This window comes from Bison bison, unplaced genomic scaffold (genome assembly GCF_000754665.1).
Source record: "Bison bison bison isolate TAMUID 2011002044 unplaced genomic scaffold, Bison_UMD1.0 scf7180017864072, whole genome shotgun sequence".
In the NCBI taxonomy this organism is placed as follows: domain Eukaryota; kingdom Metazoa; phylum Chordata; class Mammalia; order Artiodactyla; family Bovidae; genus Bison; species Bison bison.
Window position 1 is genome coordinate 13,150,733 of NW_011494644.1, and position 14,072 is coordinate 13,164,804.

At 41.6% G+C, this 14,072-nt stretch overlaps 1 protein-coding gene across 2 annotated transcripts in view; it reads left to right on the forward strand.

Moving 5' to 3' along the window:
- TMEM248 (transmembrane protein 248) overlaps window positions 1-14,072 on the forward strand; it is a 29,820-nt gene that overhangs the window by 3,062 nt on the left and 12,686 nt on the right. The window contains exon 1 of one of the 2 annotated variants that reach the window (XM_010837403.1): window positions 79-243. The exons of the other annotated variant lie outside the window; for it this stretch is intronic. Within the exon in view, the coding sequence (XP_010835705.1) occupies window positions 177-243 (67 nt within the window). The 5' untranslated portion in view covers window positions 79-176. Of the gene's footprint in view, window positions 1-78; window positions 244-14,072 lie in introns of those variants that run through there. 2 annotated transcript variants of the gene reach the window in all.

Here is a 14,072-nt window from a genome sequence, read left to right on the forward strand (position 1 = left end):
GGAGGGGATGAACTGGCTTGGTTTCGCCCTCACGTCTCGGGCTGCAGCCCCGACTCCAGCTGCTGATGGGGGTTGGTCCTGGTCCGGCCTAGGCTGGTGGCCTCGGCCTGGGTCGCCGGCCACCGGGGTTTGTCCATTCGCGTCCCCGGAGCCAGCGTTCCCTGGAGGCCCTCGAGATGGCAGGACTTGCCACGTCTGGAGCCGAGGCCTGGATAATTTGGATTTGGCACGGGGAACTTGGTGGTGGTTTGCCTTTGTTGACTTTGGGACGCGTTTGCGTTATTCTTCCGTTTGCGAAGGATACACATTTCAAGATGGGAGGGAGAGACTTGGGTACATGCGACACTTGAAGTGAACTAGTGGTATTTTTTTGTGTCAAGCTTGGTAACTATCCAGAGCGGGGGTGGATTATCATCCTCACTTATATTTTTATAAACTAAATTGAGTGGCTTCAAGGTAATCTAGAGGCCGGTAATTCTAGTTCCCTTGATAGGCACCCTCTGGAATAAGACTAGGCCTGTTGTGCTGCTTTCGATCGTGTAAACACCATAATCGGTGGACAGCTGGTGAGGGGGCCTTTGTTGAAGAATCCGGTGTCTGTAGTTCAGTTCTCAGCCGATGACAGCCTTGGCTGAGTGTTGAATGATGAGCTGCTTTGCGGTCTGCCTGAAAGCAGGAAAGCTTGTGGTTGCTGAATTGCTACTTTCCCGCCTCAAAGGTGAGCCCTCTCGGGGAGGTAGCGGGAGGCAAGACCCCAGGGTTGGTGATGACTGTTGGTTTGTCCCTGTAGCATTCTTTTTGGTGAGCTTGGAGTCTGAGCTTTTTGTATCCCATCTGTAGATAGTGCTCGGTTCCAGCTTGAATGATAAAAGCACCCTCCGCTCCCTCACTGCATCTAAGAATCTCAAAGGAAATAGACCTGTTGTGCAGCTGAGATATACTTTATGACTCCAAGACTGTTTACTCTGGGAGTAAGGAGGCAGTGTGTTGACTTCCTAGTAAAGGTTGGGAAGAATTTCTGTGGCCTAATTGAGACGGACTGGAATCAGGGCTGCGGAGGGCGTCTGGGTTCTAGGATCACAAATGCTGATGGAGCGCACCTGCTCTGTTGGGGCGGGAGCTGCAGCTGCTGCAGGGAAGCGAGACAGACCTAAGTGCAAATATAGTTTTTGCTGGCCAGGGACTTAATTAGAGAAAGGGATGGGGGATAAAACGTGGCAGGACTTAATTGCCATATAGAGATACCAGCTATTAGAGATTTCCTTCTGATTAGGATCAGAAAACCTTCCTAAAGGAAGTGACTTTTTAAAAAGACTTTTTAATTTTTTTGTTGTGGTACAGCCGATTAACAAACTATGTTGCAATAGTTTGAGACGAACAGTGGAGGGACTCAGGCATACATATACATGTATCCATTCTCCCTCTAGCCCCAGTCCCATCCAGGCTGCCACATAACCTTGAAGGAAGTGACTTTTGAGGTGGACCTTGAAGGATGGGGAGGGTTTGGGTCATTACAGATGTGCTGGGAAATAGAAAGCTTGGGCCTTTGGTGGAAGGGCACCGGGTCTAGGTAGCTAGGCAGTAGGTGTCTGGAAGTATTCGCAGAGACAGCTGGTTAAGGGTTGAATGCTTTTCTGCTTCAGAAAAACACAGGCTACCGAGTCTGACTTCTGGTGGTTTTCTGGGTTAGAGAACTGTTTGCATTTGATGTATGTGTCTTCTTTTGTTAAACAGCCAATGACACGAAGCAGTGCTTAACTCATTTTAAAGACAATGAAAAAAGATGCTGATTGTAATTCCTGTCTGGTATTAACAATCAGGAAATTAAATGTGCTGTCCTCGAGTGGTTTATGTGCCTGTGTTTAGTTTGCAGGAGCACAGATCTAGTAACATCTCTGCCACTCTGGCTTCAGCCGAGTGATAAATGGCAGACTTTTAGCCATCACCTGAGTGTTATTAATGACACTTAGTTCACCTCACAGAGATGTTGTTTGTTTCTATTACCCAGTTGTTGAAGAACTGTTGAGGCTGTTCAAACAGGACACCACCATGTAATTGCCCTGGAATGTTATGATTAGTCTTAGGACCTCACTGGCTTCAGCCGTAGCTTTTCGTTAAACATACTAGGGACCAGCTTAACTTTTTACTCCTCCTTTTTGACTCTTCTTCCCTCTCTCCCCACTGCTCTGTCTCCTCCTTGTTACAGTCAAGTGTCTGAAAAAGAGTGGTCCTAACAGGGATGGCAGATCTACGGGATGTTTTTGTCACTGTTAACCTGCTACAGAGTGATACTGACTTGTGAGAGGGCTTTAGAATTTTTTAAGAAAAGTTAAAAAATTTTTTTTCACTGAGACATTCCAATTAAAATGAAAAAAAGGTAATGGAGGAAAGATGATAAGAGTTTTTAGCAAATTAAATTTCCATTTAGGATTTGTTTGGTAAATGTAGAAATCCTCAAATTATCTTTTCCATACCAGAGGTATGCACTCTTTCTGTGTATAATTATAAACCTGGGGACTGTAGAGCAGTGTCTGATGGCGCTGGCATTTGCCATTTTGGGCTGTTTGTTTTAAAATGCTGTTTTCAGAACATATCCCAGTCTTGATACTGTGTTCAGATGTTATGATTCCATGTTGTGTTCATTTAATCTTGTCATCACTCATGATTTGTTTTCTTAAGTATCTGTTAATTAAACCCCAAATCATTACATCTCAATCCAAAGATACTTTCAGTTTGGTTTTTAAGTAGGTCAGCAGTTAAAAAACTAAGAACAAAGAGATGAGTTATTTTCAATTTTGGGACTAAGATGAATTTATTTGTTAAAAAGAGGGATCATGTTGGAAATTCCCATGATTTTATGTCATGATTTTGAAAACGGAACGATGCATTAAGTAGTTACAAGTAAGTAGAAATACAGCCAGTCTGAATTTTGGAAAATAAGTCATGAAATTATATCAGCCCACATTGTTTTCCTTTTGTCTTTATTTGAGTACTGTCATTGCCTAAAATGCACATGTAGCAACTGAACCTTTATGCTTTCTGTTATTTCCCTTTTGATCATTTAAACTTGTTGAGTGAAACAAGTTTTTGAGAGTCTCTTCTGCCTTGTAAGTTGTATTAGATTAAGAAATAAGAAACTATTGGCAGGAGATTCCACTCATCTTTGCTTTATACCCTGGTAAAGGTGCTGAAGTGGGAGTTGCCTTGCTAAAGAGATGGGAAATAAGGTAACCGTTTTAAACTTCAGAAAAAGTCCATCTTAATTGTGCTCATATTGAAGTCAGCTAAAATACACTATCCGTGGTATGTGAATTTTTTTCCTCCTGTCAGGCATTTGACTTGAAACCTACTTATCAACCCTGGTGTTGTGATTGATAGCACAGGTTTTGAGGTCAGGTGGATTAAGTCAGAATCTCAATTGAGTACTTCCTGTGACTTTTTGTAATACAACCTTGTATAAATTAACCCCTTTTGATTTCAGTTTCCTCTTGGGTAAAGTGAGGATAGGCATATTTACTTGGCAGTGTTGTGAGGATTAGGAAATATGTATGTAAAGCACTTGGCATAGAGCCTGGCCCCGCACATGTTAAATGGTGGCTATTAAAAATGATCCTTAACCCCTAATGGGAGAGGTTTCTACTTATATCACTATTGATGTCTTAATTGCAAAATTGTATGACTGCTACTCAGTGTGTATCTCACTTGATGGGGTGGACTCTGTATTCACCATCTCCTGGGAGGCACTGGAGCACTTGGTTAATGTCCAGGCCCTGGAGTCTGACGGGACTTGAATCCACGTTCATTTAGGACTTCGGGCAGCTTAGCCACTTCCTTATGCCTGAATTTCCTCATCTGTAAAGTACAGATGTCAAGAGGATAAAATATGTGCAAAACTCTTAGAACATCGTGCTTCACTCATCAAAGTGGGTGGTAATGTTAGATGTTACTGTTGAGCACCTTCCCAGCGCCAGGCCTTGCGCGAGGGAGGTGTGCAGAGAGCGTCACAGAAATGAGAGCCCACAGGAGCAGGATGCGTTTGGAGTTCAGTTGGGCTGAAGGAGGCAGTGGGGCTGGAGAAAAGCCACTGTTGAGAGACACTGCAGCCATGGGAGCAGCGGGGCTGGTAACCGGTAACTGCTGGGGTGTAGGAGAGAGTCCCGAATGGCTGGCAGGGGTCCTGGGTAGAGAGCTGTCTTTCTTTACGAGGAGAAGCTGATGTGGAGACTTTGGATAGGCTTTGACCTTGACGGGTGGTTCGAGGTGCCTGTGGGTCCTCTCCGTGGAATGTTCCAGTAGATGGATATTTCCATCTGGAGTGAGGAAGTAGGTGAAATTGACAGGAAGCTGTGAATGAGTGTGTCCACCTTGAACAGAGGCCCAGCTGGAGCCCGGGGGGACCCCCAAGTTTTGAAGAAGAGTGAGAAGGAAGAGCAGCCAGGAGAGGGAGGTCCTGGCAGCTGGAAGGTGGGGTCGCCCTTGGCGTCCATTGCCACTGGGAGGTAATAAGGACCGAGACCCAGACCTCGGCTTCAGCGTCCAGACCTTTGTGGAGACCTTGACGTTTTTCTTAGACTTTGTTGCTCTGCATTTGCTTCTCTGAGGGTCTTTTCCATCTGCATTCACTGTTTTGTGGGGGAGGGAGGTGATTTTTCAGTGCTGGAGAGCTGGGTGTTGAGACTGCCCAGCGTTTCTTTGAGATGAGCCTGTGTCCTCATCTCTACTGAGTCTTGGATAATCCGGCATCGCATCCATTAATGTTCTATATTAGCCTTAGGGTTTATAGCAACCAGCCTTAAAACCCTTTGACTGTCTTAAACATCACAGGATATTTGAGAAGGCTACTTTAATTTTTACACTCAGAATGAGCCTCTCCCACATCAAGGTGACTGCCTGGCCTTTTCTCTTAGCATAAGACCAGCATATTTCCCACAGTGGGCGTTAGAACAAGCTTGCCTCCCTCACCCTCCCTGTATAGTCCCCCTGTGGGTTCTTCCACCACTTCCCTGACTCCTAGTCTCCTCAGAACTTTGAAAAGGGTGTGACTTTATAAAAGAGTTTTAAGGAATTTCTCATTTAGCCTAAGGTCAAAAATTCAGTTTAATAAAATGGTGGTTTTATTGTTCATGTGAAGTGAACTTTTTGATCTGGGTCACGAGTAGTGGTTTAGTGTAACTTAAAAGAAGTCAGGAACCGTTTAGGAAGTATCTGGGAGTGTGGAATCCCCATCCTGTGCAGAGATTCTAGTTTTAAACTGGAACGAGTCGCCATGTGGTATACTTTAAAGTACGTGGGCTGTGGAGAGGGGCAGAGAGATGCACAGAGGACTCGTGTATCAGCATGATGAGTGTTAATTTACTTCCTTTCCAATAAAATATCATAATTGCTAACTTATCTATTTCTGCCTTCGCTGTTCCCTTGGGAGGCCTTCCTCTTTCACCGGCTCGCTCTCTGCCTGTGGATGTGTTGGTTTCCTCACTTCTCGTGACCCCCACGGCCCTGCCTCCCTCTCATTTGAACCAGTGGGGTCCCCCTGTTATCATCTCTTTACTGTCTGATTCCCCCCAGCCAGAGTGAGGTTTCAGGGATCCCCAGTGATCTCTCCAGGTGGAGGATTGTGTTTATGCAAGCTCAAGTTCACCTGAGTACTTTTTAAAACACCAGGAAGCTCAGAGACCCTTTCTTTTGTTACTGCTAATGCTGGGTCACTTCTTAGCAATATTTGGCTGATACTTCCTCCTCCTTGACACTCTTCTATGCCTTGTAGGACCCTTCACCATCCTGGGCACCCATTTAGCTCAAGGTCACCCCACCCCAACCCCAGGCTCTCCCAGCCTCTGCCCCAGTGGAGGAGCCCACGCTTGTCTGGGGAAGCTCTGCACCACCTGCCCTGGGAGCACGCAGCACCGGGCTGTCTGGAGGAGTCTAGTCCATGTTCTGATTTTAGTTTGTAGTCAATGTTCTGATTTTAGTTTTGGTTTCTCATAAATCCAAACACAGATCGCCACAAGAAAGGCTTTGCCTTTCTTTAGCACAAGGACATATTAAACAACTGTCCTGTTTTCTGTTTTGTGTTTTTTTTTTCCTCTAGGTGGGTTTAACAAATTTTCTTTCTTGTTTATTGCCTTTATTAATGAAGAGAATGAATGGAATTAAGGTTTAATGAAATTTTATTTGGACCAGGAGACCAGCAGGGTCAATTGACAGTCATTTATAAATTTTAGTTAGAAATTATTATAAAAGAAATACATTCTCGTGATGGAAATGTTAAAGAAAGACATAAAATCTCACCACCTAAAAGTAACCACCCTTGTTTACATGTGAGGGTGTGTTATGTGTTTTTTTTTCATATTGGTGCTTGTGTAGCTCTCATACTTTAAAAACCTGAAATAACCTCATTTTGTGTGTTTTAGATCTGTGTTAATGGCTACATAGTTTTCCTACTGGGGCTTTAACCACTTCCCTACTATTGTTAGATATCTGGTTTTCCAGTTCTTAAAATTGTATATACTCCTGAGAAGACTGTCATAGTAGTTAAGTCTTTGTTTTCAGCAGTGAGGGTTTTCTCAGGTTAACTTGTCAGAGGCAGAATCACAGGAGAGTGTGCTGAGCTTTGGTGCTGTGGGCATGTACCGCCAGGCTGGTCTCCAGAAAGCTTGTAATAGCCTCTTCTCTCCCCCTTTTTAAGATCTCCTAACTTGCGGGTTGCTGGAGTTAACCCTAGGATAATCTCAGCATTGCCTTTTGCTTACTTAAAAAGCTGCAGCCTGCTGTTCAGTGTTGTCCTTAAACTCGTCTCAGAGCTCCGGGTCCCGAATCGATGGACTTTGGTTGTGGGCACTCACACTTGTGAAGTTGGCTCTTGACTGTGTTCTGTGTGCCCTACCTCCCTAGGCTTTGCAGGGAGGCAGGTCCACAGCCCAGGTCAGTTCTTATCGTTATCCTGGTGAACATCTCCGATTGGGGGTGGGATGCATGAGTGTAGGAGAGGTCAGCTGGTGTGCTTTCTCCTCCCTGTAGAGCTTAACTTATTTTTAATTAAAAGTGAGACATTTACTGTTGAGAGGATGACAGAACTTTTCTTGTAATTCTTTGCAGGGGAAATAAATTTGTTTAGCCCTTGTTAATTCATCTTTGAAAACACTTGTGAATGGTGGAAAGGAATTTTAACTTTATGAAGTATTTGGACTTTAAATAATTTCACTAAAAAAAACAAAAAATGCTTTTACTTTTTAAGTGAATCCAATAGGCCTCCTCTGGAACTTGCTCTAATTAAATTGGTGTATGTTGACATTGCTTGCTAATTTGTGGTTATTTATGTTGAGATATATATACATGTTTATATGTATATGTGTGTTTATATATATGTGTGTTTATTTTCTAGAGTGATGCGGTTTTAATGATAGCTTTAGAAGGGAATTCAAATTTTTTTTGTTTTTCTAAATATTTCATTATTGTAGTTCCACATAGTGAATAGTCCTAATTATTTTATATGCAATTCAGATTTCATTGTTTTCTTAATAAATGGAGCTCTAATTTACTGTTGACATTTTTGTTTCTGAAACCTACTAATATTTTATTTTTTAATTGAAGTATAGTTGATTTACAATATTAGTTTCAGGTGTACAACATAGTGATTTAATACTTTTATAGATTATACTCTCTTTAGAAGTCTTATAAAATGTTGGCTGTATCCCCTAATAGTGTCCACTACCTCTTTGTAGCTTATTTATAGATGGTGCTTTGTCCCTCTTAACCCTCTCCTGCTATTTTGCTCCTCTCCCCTTCTCTCTTCCCACTGGAAACCACTAGTTTGGTGTATCTGTGAGTCTGTTTCAGTTTTGTTATATTCATTTGTTTGTTTCATTTTTTAGATTGTACCTATAAGTGATAAAATGCAGTATTTGTCTTTCTCTGACTTATTTCACTAAATATAAGACCCTCCAGGTCCACCTGTGTTGTTGCAAGTGTCAAGATTCATTCTTTTTTATGGCTGAGTACTAATCCATTATACGCATATGGAATATCTTCTTTTATTCATTCATCTGTTGATGGACACTTAGGACATAGGTTGCTTCCATGTCCTGGCTGTTGTAAACAGTGCTGCTGTGAACACTGGGGTGCATGTATCTTTTTTAATTATTATTTTTGTAATAATATATACCCAGATATATACCCAGGAGTGGAATTGGTGGATCATATTGGTAGTTCTATTTTTAGTTTTTTGAGGAACTTCTGTACTGTTTTCCATAATGACTGCATCAATTTACATTCCCACCAGCAGTTTACTAGAGTTCCCTTTTCTACATCCTTGCCAACATTTGTGGTTTGAAGCCTATTTAGTGAATAGAGAGTTCTATTGCTCAGCATCCTTGACAGTATTTGGTATTGGCAGTGTTGTGAGTTTTGGCCTTACTAATAAATGTGTCCTGGTACCTTGTTTTAATTTGCATTTCCTGATGGTATATGATGTGGGAGCATCTTTTCATATGTTTATTTGCCACCTGAAAAATCTTTGTTGAAATGTCTGTTAAGCACATTGGCTAATTTTTAAATTGTGTTGTTTATTTTCTCATTGTTGAGTTTTTATAGTTCTTTGCATGTTTTGGAGAACAGTCCTTTATCAGGTGTCTTCTGCAAATATTTTATCCCAATCTGTGCTTGTCTTCTTATTCTCTTGACAGTGTCTTTTGTAGAGCAAAAATCCTTCATTTTAATGAAGTCTAACTTACCACTTCCTTTTTTCATGAATGGTGCTTTTGATATCCTTATCTAAAAAGTCATCACCAAACTCAGGGTTTTCCCAGTGTACCTTCTAGAAGTTTTGTAGTTTTGCATTTACTGTACGGTCTATGATCCATTTTGAGTTCGCTTTTGTTAAGAGTGTAAGGTCTGTGCCTGCTGCTGCTGCTGCCAAGTTGCTTCAGTCATGTCCGACTCTGTGCGACCCCACAGATGGCAGCCCACCAGGCTGCCCTGTCCCTGGGATTCTCCAGGCAAGAACACTGGAGTGGGTTGCCATTTCCTTCTCCAGTGCATGAAAGTGAAAAGTGAAAGTGAAGTCGCTCAGTCGTGTCCGACTCTTCGAGACCCCATGGACTGCAGCCCACCAGGCTCCTCCATCCATGGGATTTTCCAGGCAAGAGTACTGGAGTGGGGTGCCATTGCCGTCCCCGGGTCTGTGCCTAGATTCATCTTTTTTGGCGTGCATATGTCCAGTTGTTCCAGCAGTATTTGTTGGAAGACTTGTCTCTGCGTCCTTGTGTTGACTTTGGTCCTTTGTCAGAGACCAGCTGCCTGTCTTTACGTTGGTCTGTGTCTGAGTTCTGTCTTCTGTTTCGCTGATACAGTTGTTCTTTTGCCACTACCACACCTCTTGACTACTTAGCTTTATAGTAAGTCTTGAAGTCAAGTAGAGTCAGCCCTCCCACTTTGTTCTTCTCCTTCAGTATTAACTGTTTTGGTTTTTTACCTCTCCATATAAACTGTAGAGGAAGTTTGTTGATACCCATAAAATAGTTTGCTGGGATTTTGATTGGGATTGTGTTGAATCTGTAGGTCAAGTTGGGAGGAACTGACATCTTGACATACTGAATCATTGTATTGACGAACATGAAATATCGCTCCATTTATTTAGTTCTTTGATTTTGTTCATGAGAGTTTTGAACGTGTACGTGAAGTCACTCAGTCGTGTCCAACTTTTTGCGACCCCATGGACTGTAGCCTACCAGGCTCTTCTGTCCATGGAATTTTCCAGGCAATAGTACTGGCGTGGATTGCCATTTCCTTCTCCAAGGGATCTTCCCAACCCAGGGATTGAACCCAGGTCTCCCGCATCGTAGACAGACGCTTTACCGTCTGAGCCACCAGGGAAGTCAAGTTTTCCTCATATAGATCTTGTACATATCTGTTAGATTTATCCTTAAGTATGTGGCAAGGGGAGTGCTAATGTAAATGATACTGAGTCGTTCCTGTTGGAACCTAGAAGAGCAATTGGCTTTTGTATATTAGCCTCGTATTCTGCAATCTTACTGAAATTACTAATTTATTTTTCAGTGTAAGTCTGGACTCATTTGATTCATTTAATAAACTTATATTTTAAAATTACCTACTTTGTGTTTAGATATTGATAAAGTAGAGACGGTAAGATGTTGTGGCTCCCAGCAAGAGGCTTACAGCTTGGTTGGGAAGGTAGACATGTGCACAGGCAGCTGCAGTGAGGTATTTCATTCTGTGTGAGAAATTTTTGGCGTATACTGGGGACATAAGGTGAAAGTCACTTCTCCCTGAGGGACTGCTAGGGGTGGGAAATGTTTCATAGGATGAGGTAACCCTTCAGCCGGAACTTGAAAGAGGGGAGTTGAAGTAGTGAGAAATGGCGTATGACAGTCAGGAGGACCTGTGGACTCAGAGGCCTGCAACTGTAGTGTTGTCTAATGTGTTCTAGGAATTGTAGGCAGTCAGTCAAACCATTAAGCAGACAAGACGTAGTTTATGGTGATTATAAGGAACTTGGACTTTATTCCTAGGTCATTTGGAGCTCTGAGGTAATGAAGCAGTGACAAGATTAGATTTGCATTTGAAAAAAGCCACTGACAGGAAGATGAATTATTTGACCCATAGTAGGAAGATCCAGTTGAGACTCTTAGCAATAGCTGCAAGTGAAGATGATGAGGGCCTGAACTAAGGGGAGTATCAGAGGAGTATGGAAAAGAAGAGTCAGAAGTAAGAGATGTTGAAGAAATAGAATCTTAGCTGTTAGTAGTTGCTTGGGTATGGGGCAGCAGTAGTCTAGGATGTTTTCCAAAGGTCTACGTTGAGATGGGAATACAGGAGGAAGGGTCAGATTGGGCAGGAATGCAGGTTAGTTCAGTTTTCAACATGTTGTAGAATGTATTAAGTACAGGGATAGTCAGTGGGCACTTGGATATAGAGGTCTTAGGGCTGTGGGACATGTGGAGGACTGGTGCAGTGGTCAGTCTCCATCATCTTAAGAAGATGGGGCAGAGCAGGTAGACCTGAGATAACATTTTGGGAAGAAAATCCACAAGATTTGCTGATGGATTAGTTTGGTGATAGTGGTGAGGGAAAGTCATACAGCTAAACGAGGAGTATGTTGCGGAAAGTTTACATTTTGAAATGCTTCCACTAAAAAAGAATAAAAAAATCTGAGATAAGATTCCAACTGCAGAGGTTAGAAAAACCGAGCTGAGCCAAGCCAGAGAAGGCCAGTGCTGAGACGTAATTTTGTTTTAATGTAGAAAGTACTGAGAAAGAAAAGAAATTATCAGATATAATCTAGAAACCCAAATACTGCTTTTTTTGAAAACACAAATACAGTATAGCTCTGGTAAGACTGATTAAAAGGAGAGAGAAGACAAACACATCACAACATTTGTAATGAAAAAGAACAGGACTACAAGTAAAAATTGAACAAATCACCAGATAATACTGGCTTCCCTGGTGGCTCAGACAGAACAGAATCTGTCTGCATTGCAGGAGACTCGGGTTCAATCCCTGGATCAGAAAGATCCACTGGAGAAGGGAATGGCTACCCACTCCAGTATTCTTGCCTGGAGAATCCCATGAACATAGGAGCCTGGCAGGCTGCAGTCCATGGGGTCGTAAAGAATCAGACATGACTGAGTGACTAATATTTTCACAAGTAAAAATTGGACAAATCACAAGATAATACTGTGCCAGAAATGTTAAAAACCAATATAATGTGCAGTTTCCTAGAATAATATGTCTTATCAAAATTACTAGAAATAGAAGATACAGATTTTTTTTTAAATATTTATTTATTTTTGGCTGTGCTGGGTCTCTGTTGCTGCGAGCGGGCTTTCTCTAAATGCAGTGAGCAGAGGCTACTCTAGTTTTGGTGTGAGGGCTTCTTGTTCAGAACAGGGGCTCTAGGGTGTGAGGGCTTCAGCAGTTGCAGCACATGGGTTCAAATAGTTGTGGCACATGGGTTTTGTTGTCCCAAGGCATGTGGAATCTTCCCAGACCAGGGATCGAACCTGCGTCCCCTTCATTGGCAGGCAGATTCCAACCACTGGACCACCAGCGAAGTCCAACTTATTTTTAAAGCAGGAATAAGTAGTTAAGACAGCCCGTCAAAATACGAAACTAAAAAAAACTTCAGTCCAGATTTTTTTGGTCAAGGTCTATCAAACTTTGGGGCTTCCCTTGTGGCTCAGCTGGTAAAGAATCCACCTGCAAGACGGGAGACCTGGGTTCGATCCCTGGGTTGGGAAGATCCCCTGGGGAAGGGAAAAGCTCCCCACTCCAGTATTCTGGCTAAAGAATAGGGCTGTATAATCCATGGGGTTGCAAAGAGTTGGACACGACTGAGTGATTTTCACTTTATCAAGCTTCCCAGAGAAAGAAGCAAATACATATGTTTTTCTAGAAAATAGATGAGTGAACACAGTTAGTTAATCCTATGATATTAGAATGACCTAACCATACTAGTCAGGGAGTATATATAGCCAAGGAGAGAATGATTTTGGCTTATAATTTTTTTTTATCTCACTTGTGAATAGATGTGGAAATTCAGAGTAAATTTAGCAAACATAAGTCAGCAATATAGTTTTAAAAGATCATTATTATATTAAATTTATTCAAGGAACACAAATTGTTGTGAAAAAAAAAGAGCATAGTTCATGTTAACAGATTAAAGGAGAAAAATTGTTCAGAGGTTGCAGATAAAGCATTCATTAAAATGTAACAGTTATAATGAAATTCTCTTTGCAAACATGAAATAGAGGGTGCTTCCTTAACCTAATGAGGAATTTCTTTCAGAAGTCTTTAACATATACCACATTTATTAGTGAAGTGTTAGAAGCATTTCCTTTAAAGTCAGGAATGAGGCAAGGATTCCTATTATTGCCTTTCTGTTCGTTTCACTGAAGGTTCTAGTCAAAGTAGTAAGAGAAAGAAAAAAGATGAAACAAGGGTTGGAAAGAAACACTGTTACTGCTTGTGGAGTTACTGTCAAGAGAAGCTACAGTCTAATTTGAATTTGAAAGATTGTAGCAAAGTGTCTGGAATTGAGATCAATGTACAAAAGTCTATTGCTGTTACATAAACTAATAACAATGGAAAACATCATTTTTAGAAGATACTGTCAATGGTAGCTGCATAAATTATCTTTGAATCAATCCAACAAGATGATTAAGAGAAAATTAAAAAAAAAAAAAAAAACTGTTGAAAAAGAAAGTGGACCCAAATAGACGTTTACTGCTAGAGGATATGAGGTTTCTTTAGAAAATGATGAAAATGTTTGAAAATTGATTATGGTGATGGTTTTCCAATCTGTGAATTGAATTGTATACTTTAAATGAGTGGATTACATGGTGTGCAAATTTTATCTTAATAAAGCCCTTAAAAAAATTAAGAACCTGTCATAGGGCCAAAAATGCCGTAAACCATATTTAAGGAAAACCCACAGACTTGGAGTAGTTATATATAATGTTTAGAAAAAATTGGAAAAAAGGTCCAGTGTTTAAAATATCCAAAAACAAAAAACCTTTGAATGTTAATAAGACATAGACAAACATACTACTGGTGAATGGCCAAAGATTTAGGCAGTTCACCTAGGAAGAATCTATATGGCTGATAAAGAAGTAAAAAGATACTCTTCTTTTCAGGGAGATGTAATTTAAAATAATGGTGAGATACGGTTTCACGTAGAATATCAAATATTGGCATGAATGTTGGAAAATGGAGCTAGTGCTTTCCTTGCAGGTGGGGGGCTGGGGAGAGGAGTATAAACTGGGACGACTTCCTCAGAGTCTGACAGTCAGTCAGGTTGCAGATGGGCCTACCTCTTGGTGTTAGAACCACTCTTGTGCCTGCTGTGGCGTCCTCTGTGAGTGACACAGTGGGAAGAACCCGAGATAACTCACCTGTGATACAGTTGCATCGTGTACAGCAGCCAAACCCAGTGGACTGGGTCAACAGATTGTGTCTCAAAAACAGAAGGTTGAGTCAAAGCCTTGTGAAAACAGACAGGTACACAGCCTGGCTTGTTGCAAGTGGTTGCTCTTTGTTCTTAGGTGCTGTTGATGCGT